The sequence below is a fragment of the Schistocerca americana genome, chromosome 5 (genome assembly GCF_021461395.2).
Source record: "Schistocerca americana isolate TAMUIC-IGC-003095 chromosome 5, iqSchAmer2.1, whole genome shotgun sequence".
In the NCBI taxonomy this organism is placed as follows: domain Eukaryota; kingdom Metazoa; phylum Arthropoda; class Insecta; order Orthoptera; family Acrididae; genus Schistocerca; species Schistocerca americana.
Genome location: NC_060123.1, coordinates 490,477,591 through 490,494,334, shown reverse-complemented (window position 1 = coordinate 490,494,334; position 16,744 = coordinate 490,477,591). Strand labels below are relative to the sequence as shown.

At 44.5% G+C, this 16,744-nt stretch overlaps 1 protein-coding gene across 1 annotated transcript in view; it reads left to right on the top strand.

The window, feature by feature from the left end:
• The window catches only part of LOC124615911 (high affinity cAMP-specific and IBMX-insensitive 3',5'-cyclic phosphodiesterase 8A), a 1,662,866-nt gene that overhangs the window by 1,203,650 nt on the left and 442,472 nt on the right, over positions 1-16,744 (top strand). Inside the window, exon 5 of the mRNA XM_047144089.1 lies at positions 6,038-6,228. Within this exon, the coding sequence (XP_047000045.1) occupies positions 6,038-6,228 (191 nt within the window). The remainder of the gene's footprint in view (positions 1-6,037; positions 6,229-16,744) is intronic.

The window sequence follows — 16,744 nt, the reverse complement described above, 5'->3', positions numbered from 1 at the left end:
GTTCCGTACCTCAGTCGGTAAAAATGGAATTCTTGTAGGATCACTTTGTTGTCTGTCTTTCCGTCCTTCCGACTGTCAAGAAGACTTTTGCTCAGGAAAGCGGAGACGTACCAAACTGAAATTTATGCCACATGCTAAATCCTATGGCCCCAAGACAGTGCAATCAAAAGATACGACCATTTATGTCACATATTTTAATACTCGTAGAGGGTTGGGTTGGGTTGTTTGCGGGAAGAGACCAAACTGCGAGGTCATCGGCCTCGTCGGATCAGGGATGGACGGCGACCGTGCCCTTTCAAAGCAACCATCCCGGAATTTACCTGGATCGATTTAGGGAAATCACGGAAAATCTAAACCAGGACGGCCGGACGCGGGATTGAATCGTCGCCCTTCCGAATGCGAGTCCAGTGTGCTAACCACTGCGCCACCTCACTCGGTATACTCGTAGACTCATTTGTTAAAATCTATAAGTACGTCTCATTGATCTAGAATAAAGAATTATTGAGTCTATTTTTGTTCTATCTTTGCAATTACAAAAAATACGTGATTTTTTTCCAGGCGCGTTTCTCTTTATTGAGGTAAAGTATCATCAGTGGTCGGTGGTTATTTACATGTGAAAAACAGTGCGTTAAGAATGTTTTGATTTGTACTTACGGTGATTTTCGCTTGATTTCTCGCTTACATCGGGAAATGCTCAGTAAATATGCATTTCAGCAGTTTAGAGGCCATGTTCACTACACTTTTTTGCTTCGAATGATCGTTCCTGTTATATCTATGAGTAATTACCATTCCTTCTGGAATACCCTGTACACACTGCCGGAAAAAAATAGTACACCTAGAAAGACGATATCGATTTTGATCCGATGACGTCGTGTATCACCTGGGGGATAGTTGATCTGCTGATAATGGTTTCAACGTCGTCTGCCAACAGGTAGAATAGTGACGCAGCTACCAGAGCGCCAACTACGTCTACCCTTTTATAGGGAATGCTCACAGCCAGAAGGATCAGTCTGGTGCAAACGTGGGAAGCAAGAAGGCAACCGTGGCGCGGAGACGCACTCGTGCTTCCTATAGCGAGCTGAGCGCGTTTGAAAGGAGTCATATTGTGGCCTTCCGAGTGGCAGGTTGATTCTTTCGGAGAAGCGCCGCAGAAGTCAGACGTGCTGCTTCAGTTGTGCAATGATGCTGGTATCGGTGGCCACGTGAACATTCTCACATCTGTAGACAAGGCTCTGGATGTCCACGCAGCACAGACGCCCTCCAGGAACGTCGTATTGTAAGGGCAGCAGTGGCAGATCTTACAGCTACCACAGCACAGATAAGAGGGCCTGTGAGCTCAGACGTGTCAACACGAACTGTTGCGAACCGGTCATTAGTAGGGACGCTACAGGCAGGCACACCCCTCGCCCGTCTTCCACTCACGCCACAGCTTTGACGTGCACGGCTGAACTGGTGCCGTCGAACGACCACCTGGACGATGGAATGCCTCACAGTGCTCTTTAGCGACGAGGGCAGATTGTGCCTGCACGCAAGTGGTGGGAGTTTCGGAGTATGACGTCGACTTGATGAGCGCTGTCTCGTAGAATACATTCGTCCAACACACAGTGGCCCCTCCTCAGACCTTATGGTCTGGGGTGCGATAAGCTACAACTCTCACTCACCTTTGGTGTTCCTGGAGGGGACGCTAAACAGCACTCGGTACTTGCAGAATGTTGTTAGACCCGGCGTTCTCACAACAGGAGGGTGATGTGCTGTCCCAACTGGATACTGCTTGCCAACACACTTCCCGTCAAACTCAACGTGCTGTGCAAGACGTGCCGCAACTTCCATGACCAACACTATCTCCAGACTTATGTAAAAGTTTTTTTTTTAATTACCGCTACCAGTCACAAGCTTTGTCAACTATTGTATTACTTATTTATCTAGCGACGAGTTTCGAGGTAATATCTCATCTTCAGGCTAAATGGCATTACAAAAACAACTTTATAATAAGGCCATCCTTTTGTTACATAGCCTTTTCGTAAATGCTGTGGTCATCCTGTGGAAGAAGAGAAAACTTAGTAAGAGGCGATGTCACTTTGGAAGTTGAACTGATGTTTGCAGGAAAATGTTTAGTAACGGTTACTCACTTTTTTCGTCTGGCGTGGTAGTCTCGTTGTGGTGCGCTGGGGTGTTTCCATTTCCGTGGCTGTCTTGGTCACTGTTCACAAATTGTCACTAACATAGCAGTAACTTGGAAACACGATCGCAAACTGCTCTGTAGTGCAGTGGACAAGATGGCGCTCGAAATGCAGCTGGTTTCGATTTGACTATCGATTTGTCGATCTTTGTGGTGTCAGGTGTTTACATGTCTTCCTCATTCGTATCTCAGGTGGCCTTCTTTGCCGCACCCCGAACAGGTCAGAGCCTGGCCGTCGTGTGTAATTATTGCACGGAATCCGCTGATCTGCAAGGAAGACGGTACGTGGCCTCGGAGATCCTTGGTGACCTGCCGGACGCCATTTACGGCAGGATATATCCGAAACTGCATCCACTTCTCCGCAGTATGGCCGTGGACTGTGCTGTATGGTGGGGGTGCTGCGACGACTTCCCGTGCAGGAAATTCGAATCCCAATTCGAAAATGAGATTCGTACGCATATCGAAGCCCACGTGGTCGACGGTTACCGCTGCGACATTACCATCAGCATGACAGAATCAGAGCTCCTGTTTGGTCTATTTTAACATAGACCGTGCTGCTCACGACCGACAAATGTATTCTTATAATGTCGGTCGCCCGTATCTGCACTTCTTCTCGCAGAAAACACTTCACCTCGAGTGCCTTGGTTGAGCATAATCGTTGCAGAAAGTAAATCGGAGTGTAGCTTTACGGTAACGGTTTGCCATGTATCGTAGACAGTAAAGCCGGCACGTAAACGACGGCCGCAAGAATGTTAACAAGGCGAGCTCGCGCTCCACACACATAAACCCTGGCGTGTCCGCTCTGTTACCCTGCCAAAAGCAGACTACATTTGACTATCCAAGCACGACTCAAAGCCAGACCCAAGCTTCCACATGCCGTCAACCGTGTGTCTGCATCCTTGTCTCGCACATCCATTATGTATATACCCGTACAGGGGAAACATTTTACTTCAAAGTCGCTTGCTTGGTATCGGTGGATAAGTATGATATTGCAGTGCCTGTCTTATTCAGAAATACCATTCAAAGTTCCTTCAGACATCAAAGGAAGAGGCATATCGGCGACTACAGCCGTTATGAAATACATTAAATGTATTCGCAGCTGCAGCGATGCATATCCAAAGGAACACTTCATCGTAATTCAGAATAACTCAGGGACTGCAAGATAGTACACAGTTTTAATCTCCCAGGAAGCTTAATAGCAGCGTACATTCCACTGCACAGCCAAAGATTCATTCCTTTCCTTTCTTTTTGAGTCTTACGCCGACTGGAAATGTAGCAGAGTTTCGCCTTCGAACCTCTCCAATGTCGGAAATTCCTATAGAATTTGCATCTCTGATACGATTGTTTTGAAAGCTATGTTTTACCCACAGTGCAGGTTCAAAGTTTGACCTTAAAACATAGAAATATCAAGTAGCAGCAACACCGTTGCCAGCCATATTCTCTGCTATCTTCCGAGCTCCTCAGACCCAACACCAAAGAGTGTCACTGTTTACAAATCGCCTCACGTAAGCCCAACGTACTGGTCACCCCATAAAAGAACATACTCGTCGATTTGGAGCCCTGTAGATGCGTAGAGTTGCTACCAGGTGGTCATAAGACGCTCCACAGATAGCGTAAGTCAAAACATTGCAACGATTCCAGATTTATTTTTTTTTTAGTTTTGGGGAAAAATATTTTTAAAGGGAACTTGTCCGAAGTGAAATTTGTGGGGAAAAAAATTTGGTACCGGGGAAATTTAGGAAGTATTTTAGCTGTCTAGCCTTACTACTAATCTCACCTCGGATACTTTTGTTCGAACAATACATACTTAGTCTTTTTAGATATTCATTAGACGTCACTCTGTCCTCAAATCAATCTAGACAACTGTTCTTTTGTAGGAGACGTTAGGCCCACCAGGGTGATACCTCTCCGTGACATGATTGTGACGTGTACATGCCCAGTTTCGACCGTTGGGCGTGGTCCTATCGACTTCTGAGGAGACACCCTATTGAATTTCGTCGTTTTATTTGAAGCTTGTATTTAGTGGGTTTTACATTAGAACGTATGTCTTAAGAACATAATTATGTAGTTTCAAATACTGGGTATATCCCGAAAACGTGTCGGTATTGATATGACTCTCTACAGTTAAATGTGAGGTAACGGAAGATCGGCGGTTAAGCGCCTTGACAAGGTATAAGTAAAAAACACATTAGCGTAGAGGGTAGAGAGCTGTCGAGTTGCGAAGGGAAATACGGTCTGTGTGCTAATGGTAAATCAGTAGAATAACGATAAAAACATGAAGAAACGAAATGTGGGGCCGTTAGAGCATGTTTGTTCTTTTTGTGGTCAGGCTGTTGTTTTTATTTACAAATTGAAAATTTTAATTTAAGTCCTATAATTTTTTGATACGTATTATAAATTTTACGGAGGTGAACACACAACTCCAGCTCTTCAAGCTGCCCATACTGATAAAAAATAATGTCTTAAAGGAGTAGGTAGATTTAAGATATTTGGGAAAAGTGCCGAAATGGTATCATTTCGGGGAATTTTTATTTTTTATGTTATGACGAAATTTCGATAACTCAATCCGGAAACCCTGAAACATCGCTGTTATGTGTATGTGCCAGTCGGTTGTGCTGAATCAGCGTAGTAAAATGGGGCAACTTTGGGACGTGACAGAGTAGCGAAAGGAGTTTTCATGTTTTTCACGTACGATGACCACACTGTTAACTGTTGACTGATTTGTCGGTGTGTCAACGCATATTGTTGTATAGGTATACATCGAATGCTGCAACACGTGCAGCCATGAAATACGGCCTACGAAAAGTGCTTGTAAAGAACACTACATAACGACAGTACACGGAGATGAGTGTCACTCATTGTCAATCATATTAGGTTGCAAGCCCGACACGAGTTTGCGCTGTCAGTGAACGCAGATTTACCTCAACCATTTTCAAACCGAAAGTTGCGGAGGGAACTGTATTTAATGGACATCTGGATTTGGGTACCTATTCTTTTCAAATAATGCCAGGTAGTGCCCCGAACGGGACAATGAGACGTTTACCCGCACTGTGTATCAGTCGTAGATTAGGCCTGAGGTGGTTCTGTCATGTTTGGTAGGTGTTTTTTTTTTTATTTTATTTTTTATTTTTTACTACGAGTTAGGAACACTGATTCATATTTCTTCACACCTACGTTCCTGCTGTGACAAATACTCAGACACCCTGACGCACTTCAGTTGTCCATTAAACCACGTGATTTCAATCCCAAGAAAAGTTAATTGTAGTTATGTGTGTATCTGATGAATCGTAGCAATAGACGTTCCCACAACCTGGTGTCTCTACAGGCTCTAGTCTTCAGTGAGTGGCATTATGGAAGAAATTTATGGATTGTCTTCCTCGCCGAATCGAGGCCATTATCAAGGCTGTGTTACACGGTATTAGTGTGACGTATCTTCGGATTGAGTAATTGTTTGTCCGGCGTTCTTGTTTTCAGTATGGACAACATAATAGTAGCAAGAGAAAATTCTCATTTATTCTTCAGTCTCAGTTGCACAGTTTTAAATACATGAAACGTTTCGATTTCTCTGGATCATCTTCAGATCTATGTAGATGCGCCAGCAGTCCGTCGTGTCTCTGTCAGACCATCAGTATTTTAATATGTTGTTCTGACACAGAAACAACAGGTTGCTGACGCAGGTACGCAGATCTGAAATGACCCAGAGAGACCGAAACGTTTCATATATTTAAAACTGTGCAACTGAGACTGAAAATAAATAAGAATTGTTTTAAAGTGATTTTTTTCATTTTGCAGGAATAGCGCACATACACGCTACCAAAGAAGATTTTCAGAATAAGAGGTTTTTTTATTGTGCTGCAGGTGCTACTGGCGATCGGCCGCGATGACGCGCAGAGCGACACGTTGCGGTCGGCGGCGGAGCGCCTGGGCTACGACTGTCGCGTCGTGCGCAGCCGGGACGCTTGCGTCGAGTCGTTCCAGGCGGCGCCGCCAGAGGTCGTCATCATCGACTGCCGCTACCCACGCAACCTGGACGGCGAGGCTACTTGCAGGTAGGATTTATCATCATCATCATTCATTTTCATGAAACATCAGGGCACGACGTGTCGTACGGTAGCAGTTCGTGTGATCTTGTTTTAGGCGCAAGCTAATTTTTTGGGCACTAGGTTGTATTGTACGTAGCAGCATGCTGTGTTACAGTCGGTCCCTATTAGACAGAAACACGATTGCACTTTAGCTTGCTATAGCCAGTTGTATGAATTTTATGAGGACTACTGAGGACCACTTTTATTATTATTATTATTCAAGGTCCAGTCAGTCGCGAATTAAAAGCACAGTGAAAATCCAATGAAGCTTTGCCGAGATGTGCTGCACTGTGTCTCTAGCACTCCCACTGATCGCGTCACGTAGAAATTTTTCAATTTGGAGTCCACAGTGAGAACTAAATTTGCCTAAAACTATACAGGGTGTATCAGCTGCTCCTACCGATAGGTTTCATGCAACCCACAACGCCTTGAAAAATCACATGTGAGATTTCATATTCTCTCGCTCACTACGCTTTAACCGTTAGTCTTACAGGACCTTCCTGTAGGAAATTTAATGTAGTTAAACTTTTTTGGGGATACGTTTTCACTTGAGCCCACGGTTTTCGAGTTTTTCAAGAAAAACGTGTTTGAAGGTCACTTTCGTACGCTTTTCTTGAATAACTCGGAAACTGTGACCTCTAGGGGAAGTTTATAACAGTACAAAATTTGACTACATTAAATTTCCTACGAAATGTCCTGCTCATTTTTTTCTGTAGGACTAACAGTTTTCATGTAGTGAGCGAGAGAATACGTAAATCCTGTGCGTGATATTTTGATGGCGTTGTGGGTTGCACAAAACCCATGAGTAGGGGTATCTAAACCGCACTGTATAGTCTCTCACCAAGTGTGAGGTGCATGCTGAGGCATTCGACCTCATTTCATTCCAACTGCATAACGTAACTATCACCCATAACAGCAAAGTGCAGCAATGGTTCAGGAATTTCAAAGCAGGACGTACAGACTTTCACTATGCAGACCGTTGGGCAAGGAAGCGAATGTCAATCGATGATCTTGTTCAGCCAGTAGATCAGACTATTCGACAATATCACCTACGAAGAGCAATTCAGAACAAGGAAAGAGGATTGTTGTCATCAGACGTTCTCATTCTTCAAGACTGCAACATAGACGATCATGCAGCGTTTTCGATGACCCGCTATAGAGGCCGGAATTCGCTCGCTCTGAGCTTCATCTCTTTGCCCACATGGAAACACTGACTGTGAGGATAGCATTTTGGCACAGACAGAAACTGGAGACCAGCAGGTATTAGAAAGTTGGTACCAGAAACCGACAAATATCTAAGTCAGAGTGCTGACTATGTACAGAAATAGCTGGAAGTTCTAAATAATGTTGCAAATAAAACATTTTTTATTTTCACTGTGGTTTTGCAATTCGCGACCAATCGGCTCTCCCAAAAAAAAAAAGCTCACACAAATCAGCGCAAGCGTTAAGAAATAATTTTCTTCCCTTTTAGTGGCGAGTTAATCGTAGGTTACTGTAGTAACGAAGGTATCAAGCTACTGGAAAAAAATCGGACACAAGCACACAACTATAGGCCTACATCCCCGAAGTCAATTCCTTCTAGAATTATGAATATCATTTATTCTGATGAACCATAATGTTTTTGGACAAGTAAAATCTCCTTCATTAAAGTCAACATGGATTTTACACACAGGTATCTTGCGAAACTCAGCTCGTTTAGTAGATATCGGAGTCCAGGTTAATGCCGACTTCCTTGAAGTCATCAGACCATTCAATACAATTCCTTACGAATGCCCAGTGAAAAAAGTTCCAGCTTGCCGAGAATGAGACCAGATTGGTGACTGGATTCTGGAACTCTTAGCACATAGAACTCAACACTCTGGGGTTGGGTTGAGTTGATTTGGGGGAAGGAGACCAAACTGCGAGGTCATCGGTCTCATAGGATCATGGAAGGATGAGGAAGGAAGTCGACCGTGTCGTTTCAGAGGGACCATCCTGGCATTTGCCTGAAGCGATTTAGGGAAATCACGGAAAACCTAAATCAGGATGGCCGGACGCGAGATTGAACCGTCGTCCTCCCAAATGCGAGTCCAGTGTGCTAACCACTGCGCCACCTCGCTCGGTCCAACACTCTGGTCTTAATGGAACAGAATAGACACATGTACAGCAAATTTCAGATCTATCCGAGAAGAGCATTACAGGACTGCTACTGTGTGCATTATAACGTCAGAAGCTCCATGATGGTGTTCGCAGACGATAATGTAGCCTACAGGAAGGACGTCGATGGTTGGTGTAGGAACGGGGAGTTGATCTTCAGCATAAATAAATGCAACATATTTCGCACAAACAGGTTAAAAGATCCTATACTGTTCGATTGCCACAAATCAGTGGAAAGAATAACAATCGTTTAAAGTATGTAACAGTTTCAATTGATGTATCAGTAATTTTGCGAGCAAACAGTGGTGAGTTTGTTCTTCCTTTGTTCCGCCTTTATGCTGAATTTCTTAATTCTGGGTCCAGCTATCAATTAAAACTCTATTTCTGATCTACAGTTTCATTCTGGCACTGAACTACGTGGCAGTTATCATTATGATTACTCGTTTGGGAGCAACATGCTGATACTTCCGCTTCCTTGATACTGCTCCAAATTTTATTTATGTGGTCGAGTACGGCCGCTAATTTTTAAATTTTAATCTTTCCCTCCCATAAGCTTCAGGAAACCCTTTTGCATCCATCACCACAGACGAAGAGTAGGTTCCCACTTCCACACCCTGAAATATAGCCTGACGTCTACTTCTTCTATAAAACCTAAGTTTTTTCTCTCTGCCCATCTCCCTCCTCTACCACGACCACCACCACCACTACCTCCTCCTCCTCCTCCTCCTGCTCCTCCTCCTCTTAGTTTTCTTCGTCTTCTTCTACTACTACTAATCCTTTGTCTTCTCTTTCTTTTCCTCCTGCCCCTCTTCCTAGCACATTACAGTTCCCTCTCACCTTATCTCTCCTTAAGCCCAATTACATTTCACCTGTACCAAAGTACTTTCGCCATTCCACATCTTCTTCCTAAATTAATAGCTTTTGCACTTTTACCCATGCTTTCACCTTCTACATCATTATTATGACATCTCTGTTCTTCTTACTGTCTTGCTGAGCCGTATCATTATGCTTAGTAGCGTTTTGGTCCTCCTTTGGAACTCAACACAGCAGCCACTCTGCGTGCGTGGGCCTTCCCACGCTGTCGTACACAAGTGACAGTTACATGAACAAGTGCATACACTGCGATTTGTACTAAACATTACAAGATGATGGCCGTTGATGACCAAGCTGTCCACAAATATGTCTGTCAAGCGATTTTTTTTAACGATGTACACACAACTGTTACTATAGACGCACTTCAGAATGGGCAATTCCCGAAAGTAATAAGACAAATAAAATACACTCTATGAAAAAGAAAAAGGACGACACAGCACAAAGGAATTTTCCGAATGGGATGGAAATCAACAGATGTGATGTACATGTAAAGACGAACAAATGATTGCAAATTCACAACAATTGGATAATTTATTCGAGAGAAAGAGCTTCACAAATTGAGCAAGTCAGTAACACACTGGTTCACCTCTGATCCCTATATAAGCAGTTATTCGGCTTGCCATTGATTGATAGGATTGTTGGGTGTCCTCATGAGGGATATCGTGTAAAATTCTGTGCACCTGGCGTGTTAGATGGAGAAAATCCCGCATTGGTGGGAGGACCCTGCTCATAATGCTCCAGACTGTCTCAACTGGAGAGAGATGGCGACCTCTTTGACCAAGATAAGTATTGGCACGCATGAAGAGAAGCAGTAGAGGCATTCACCATGTGCGAGTGGGGCGTTATTTTGCAGAAATATAAGTGCAGGATGGCTTGCCATGAAGGGCAACAAACCGTAGCGTAGAAAATCATCGACGTACACTGTGCTGTAATAGTGCCACAGATGACAACCAAAGAGGTCCTCCTATGAAAGAGCCGGCCGCTGTGGCCGAGCGGTTCTAGGCGCTTCAGTCTGGAACCACGCTACCGTACGGTCGCAGGTTCAAATCCTGCCTCGGGCATGGATGTGTGTGATGTCCTTAGGTTAGTTAGGCTTAAGTAGTTCTAAGTCCTGGGTGACTGATGACCTCAGATGTTAAGTCTCATAGTGTTCAGAGCCATTTGAACTCGTGGTTGTCGAGCCGTATGGTGGGTACCCTACCATTGTCCTGGGCGTCTCCAGACACGTCTTCGCTCGTCATTGAGGCTCATTTCGAATCGGGACCCATCACTGAAGATAATTCTACTACATTCAATGCGATTTCAGCCCGAAGACTTGACTGGTAACGCCCCAGACAGTGGTGGGATATCAACCTGAGTGTCGCCCTCCATTTGGCCCGACATTCATGAGCGACGGTCTGGGATGCCACTTCTTCTCACAGCAGGACCTCTTTGGTTCTCATCCGCGACACCCACACAGCACAGTGATACGTCGACAATATTCTATGCGCCGTTTTCTTGTCCTTCAAGCAAGCCATCCAGTGCTTACATTTCAGCAAGATAATGCCCTATTGCCTGCACACGGGGAGATTTTCTACAGCTCATCGTCGTGCCTGCCAAACCCTACCTCGGCCGGCAAGACAGCCGTATCTCTCCGCAATTCAGAACATATGGAGCATTAAGAGCAGAGCCCTCGAAGGAGCTCGGCATTTTCAAGGTGTAATGCGCCAACTGAACAGAATTTGGCACGATATCCCTCAGGAGGACGAGCAAGAATCCTTTCGATCAAGGGCAAGCCGAATAACTGCTTAAGTGCTACAGGTAGACCAACGAGTTATTAATTTGTTCAGTTTCTAAGCTATTTCTATTGAATAAATCATCCGATTTTTCTGGAGTTGTAATCATTTGTTTTCCTGTGCATCTACATCTACATCTAAATTGATACTCCGCAAGCCACCCAACGGTGTGTGGCGGAGGGCACTTTACGTGCCACTGTCATTACCTCCCTTTCCTGTTCCAGTCGCGTATGGTTCGCGGGAAGAACGACTGTCTGAAAGCCTCCGTGCGCGCTCTAATCTCTCTAATTTTACATTCGTGATCTCCTCGGGAGGTATAGGTAGGGGGAAGCAATATATTCGATACCTCATCCAGAAACGCACCCTCTCGAAACCTGGCGAGCAAGCTACACCGCGATGCAGAGCGCCTCTCTTGCAGAGTCTGCCACTTGAGCTTATTAAACATCTCCGTAACGCTATCACGGTTACCAAATAACCCTGTGACGAAACGCGCCGCTCTTCTTTGGATCTTCTCTATCTCCTCCGTCAGACCGATCTGGTACGGATCCCACACTGATGAGCAATACTCAAGTATAGGTCGAACGAGTGTTTTGTAAGCCACCTCCTTTGTTGATGGACTACATTTTCTAAGGACTCTCCCAATGAATCTCAACCTGGTACCCGCCTTACCAACAATTAATTTTATATGATCATTCCACTTCAAATCGTTCCGCACGCATACTCCCAGATATTTTACAGAAGTAACTGCTACCAGTGTTTGTTCCGCTATCATATAATCATACAATAAAGGATCCTTCTTTCTATGTATTCGCAATACGTTACATTTGTCTATGTTAAGGGTCAGTTGCCACTCCCTGCACCAAGTGCCTATCCGCTGCAGATCTTCCTGCATTTCGCTACAATTTTCTAATGCTGCAACTTCTCTGTATACTACAGCATCATCCGCGAAAAGCCGCATGGAACTTCCGACACTATCTACTAAGTCATTTATATATATTGTGAAAAGCAATGGTCCCATAACACTCCCCTGTGGCACGCCAGAGGTTACTTTAACGTCTGTAGACGTCTCTCCATTGATAACAACATGCTGTGTTCTGTTTGCTAAAAACTCTTCAATCCAGCCACACAGCTGGTCTGATATTCCGTAGGCTCTTACTTTGTTTATCAGGCGACAGTGCGGAACTGTATCGAACGCCTTCCGGAAGTCAAGAAAAATAGCATCTACCTGGGAGCCTGTATCTAATATTTTCTGGGTCTCATGAACAAATAAGGCGAGTTGGGTCTCACACGATCGCTGTTTCCGGAATCCATGTTGATTCCTACATAGTAGATTCTGGGTTTCCAAAAACGACATGATACTCGAGCAAAAAACATGTTCTAAAATTCTACAACAGATCGACGTCAGAGATATAGGTCTATAGTTTTGCGCATCTGCTCGACGACCCTTCTTGAAGACTGGGACTATCTGTGCTCTTTTCCAATCATTTGGAACCCTCCGTTCCTCTAGAGACTTGCGGTACACGGCTGTTAGAAGGGGGGCAAGTTCTTTCGCGTACTCTGTGTAGAATCGAATTGGTATCCCGTCAGGTCCAGTGGACCATGTTCATCATATCTATCAATATCCATCCCATTCAGATAACTCCTTCGTGATGCGTCGAATTTTTTGTCTTAGTGACTGTTTTAAACACAGTCTGGTGGAATAATGTCCTTCAAAATGCTTTGTGTCTCCAGATGTCTACACACAAGTCACGCAACTCTCGTAAATTACGGGCCGCTGATTTGTGGGCTCGGAGTACATCTACATCTACATATATACTCCACTAGCCACCAAGCCGTGTGTGGCGGAGGGCAAATTTGCACCAAAGTCCTATTTCCTCTCCTCTGTTCCACTCGCGGATTGCGCGAGGGAAAAACGACTGTCTGAACGCCTCAGTACGAGCTCTAATTTCCCTTATCTTTGAATGGTGATCATTGCGCGATTTGAAAGTTGGTGGTAAAAATATATACTCTACATTCTCGGCGAAGATCGGATTCGGAATTTAGTGTGCAGCCCCGTCCGTTTAGGGCGTCGTCTATCTGCAAGTGTGTCCCACTTCAAACTTCTTTCTATGAGATCTGTAACGCTCTCGCTATGGCTAAATGTACCATTCACGAATCTTGCCGCTCTTCTTTGGACCTTCTCAATCTCTTGAATCAGACCCAACCGGTAAGGGTCCCACACGGACGAATTCTCTAATACTGGAAGAACTAACGTATTGTAAGCAATTTCCTTTGTTGAAGGACTGCATCGCATCGGGATTCGACCAATAAACCGCAATCTAGAATCCGCCTTGCCCGTTACTTGTGTAATCTTATCATTCCGTATGAGATCATTTCGAATAATCACACCCAGATACTTGACGGATGTTACCGCTTTCAAAGAATGGGCATTTATTTTGTACTCGTACATTAATGGGGATTTTCGTCTTGTTATACGCAGTAGGTTACTAGGTTATACTTACTAATATTGAGAGGTAACTGCCAGTCATTACACCACGCATTTATTTTCTGCAAATCCTCATTGATTCGTTCTCAGATTTCGTATAATACTACTTTCCTGTGGACTATAGCATCATTGGCAAACAGTCTAATGTCACTCTCAATACCATCAACCAGATCGTTTATGTAAATCGTAAAAAGCAGTGGACCTATTACGCTGCCCTGGGGCACAGCTGAAGTTTCGCTTGTTTCTGTTGAAGTCATCCCATTCAGCACGACATACTGCTCTCTGTCTGTTAGAAAACTTTCTCTCCAACCCCATATGTCATCGGATAGACCGTAAGCGCGCACTTTTTGGAGCAAGCGACAGTGCAGAACTGAGTCAAATGCCTTTCGAAAGTCGAGAAATATGGCATCAACCTGAGAGCCGGTATCTAGAGCCTATTGTATATCATGCACAAAGAGGGCCAGCTGTGTCTCGCGTGACCGCTGTTTCCTAAAACCGTGCTGGTTTCTACAGATGAGCTTCTCAGAGTCTAGAAAGGTCATTGCCGGCCGCGGTGGTCTAGCGGTTCTGGCGCTGCAGTCCGGAACCGCGGGACTGCTACGGTCGCAGGTTCGAATCCTGCCTCGGGCATGGGTGTGTGTGATGTCCTCAGGTTAGTTAGGTTTAAGTAGTTCTAAGTTCTAGGGGACTTATGACCTAAGATGTTGCGTCCCATAGTGCTCAGAGCCATTTGAACCATTTTTTTAGAAAGGTCATTATGTATGAACATTCCATGATTCAACAACAAATCGATGTCAGTGAAATGCGCCGATAATTATGTGCATCCGATTTTGTACCCTTTTTATAGATTGCTATGACCCGGACCTTCTTCCAGTCCCTTGGAACTTTCGCTGTTCCAATGATCTCTGATAGATGATGGATAAGAATGGTGCTATATTTGTAGAATAGTCAACATATAATCTAATAGGTGCCCGATAGCATCCCTGATGTGTTCCATTGGCGAATTTGATGTCAAAGATATTAACGCGAGGTTACCGTCAAGCGCAAGCCTTGGGAAGTGGACAGTTACCTGCTGGAAGAAGCCTTCGCCTCCGGGGAATACATCATCCATGAAGGGATCAAAATGGTATGCAGTAATGTTCACGTAGTCCATACATTTCGTGGTGACTTCGACTGCTGCCACAGCTCAAAAGGAAGCGCAGGTGAATGTCTCCCGCAGCATAATACCACTTCTACCGGTCTGCGTCCGAGGTGCGTACATGTTTAGAGGTGCCGCATCTAAGAACACGGCCAACGACCAGATGTAACAAGAACTGCGATTCATCGGAGCAGATCACACTTTGCAACTGTTCTATGGTCCAGCCTTTATGATCCCCAGCCCACTGAAACCGTAATTGATAATGTCTTCTGCTAAACATGGGATCACGAAACGGTTGTTTGCTGGGTAACCTCATGTTCAACGATGTGCACTGAACAGTGTCCTCCGAGACACTTGTGCCTGCACCGGTATTGGACGGTGTCGTCAGGTGTGCCACACATCGATGGCTGTCTTGATTTAGAGGACAGGCAAGCGTTCGACCTCTACGTTCTATGTTAAGGCATGGGCGTCCGACACCCTGTCTCCTGTTCGCTGTTTTACCATCCTTCTACCATTTTCCGTAGCCATTTTCCGTAGACGCTCACGACAGCAGCGCGCGAAAAGATTCCCCTTTTCCGAGATCACGTGCCACAAGCCGGGCCATTACAATCTGTCCTTCGTCAGTGTCAATGGTTTTCCCCATTCCTGGCCCGTATCGTCACTAGAATGATTACCCATTTATCTCTGCAGCGCTACATACTATCATTTCCGCGTTACGTGACCGCAACGCCACAAGGCGCACTCAGTATTGTGGTGGGGAGTGGCCATATTGTTTTGACTCATGAGTGGAAATTTGGAAATTTGTGGTAAGTTCCTGTGGGACCAAACTGCTGAGGTCATTGGTCCCAAGGCTTACACACTACTTAATCTGACTTAAACTAATTTCCACTAAGGACAACACACCCACCCATGCCCGAGGGCGGACTCGAACCTCCGATAGGGGGAGACGCGAACTGTGGCAATGCGGCTAGACCGACCGGCTACCCGCGCGGCACTCATGAGTGTATGAGTGTATATCCCTACAAGTGAATGACAAATGGAGTATTTCTTCCAGCGTCACCTCATCAATGGCTATGAAACAATCCGGAAAGCAAGGGTTAAGAAAAATTCACCAGTACTATCACCTCATTCTATAACAAATGGTTCAAAATGGTTCAAATGGCTATGAGCACTATGGCACTTAACATCTGTGGTCATCAGTCCCCTAGAACTTAGAACTACTTAAACCTAACTAACCTAAGGACATCACACATACCCCTGCCCGAGGCAGGATTCGAACCTGCGACCGTAGCGGTCACGCGGTTCCAGACTGAAGCGCCTAGAACCGCGCGGCCACATCGGCCGGCTCTAAAACAAATCGTTATCATAAACATGTCCATACATATTCATATATATTAATTTGTTTTACCGTTTATTTTAAATTCGCAGAAACTCTCACATAAAGAGTAAAACCCTAAGTTCAGAAAGAAAAATAATGGGAAGATACATTATCTTCGTTTGGAAGTCATATATCTTGTGAACACATTTTCTCTTATATTACTTAAGGGTCACTAAAAGCAGTATGTATCTATGCTGCCTGTTTGACTGTTGAAGATAAATAGGGCACAAATCCTCAATTTTCCATTCTGATTCGGATTTTCTTTAGTTTCTCTCCAATCAATTACTGAAGTCCGGAATTCTGGCTTGAACGTGGTCTTGAACGAATTCTCCTCAGATTTATTTCCTCGTAGGCTACTTCATCTCGCTGGCAGTGGCCGCTAATCTCTTAACATTTATTCTTACTTGAGAACGTTCTTCATAGTTTGAAAATAGTAACTTTTTATACTACATTTTTAAACCAAATGAATTGTTCCTCGTCTTTGTGAGATATCGTACGTGCAGGTAACTAAACTGAAATTATGTTGTACTCTAGAGAAAATATCTGCTTTCAGTATCGTTGGGATGTTGCATTTCAAGACTGCCACACATTACTGTTAAGTAGTAAGCTCTATATTCCACATACGAATTAATAGATAGACTACTTAAACAAGAAAAGGGCCTACATTTCATTTTGCGCAATGCTCTATTGTGACGTAG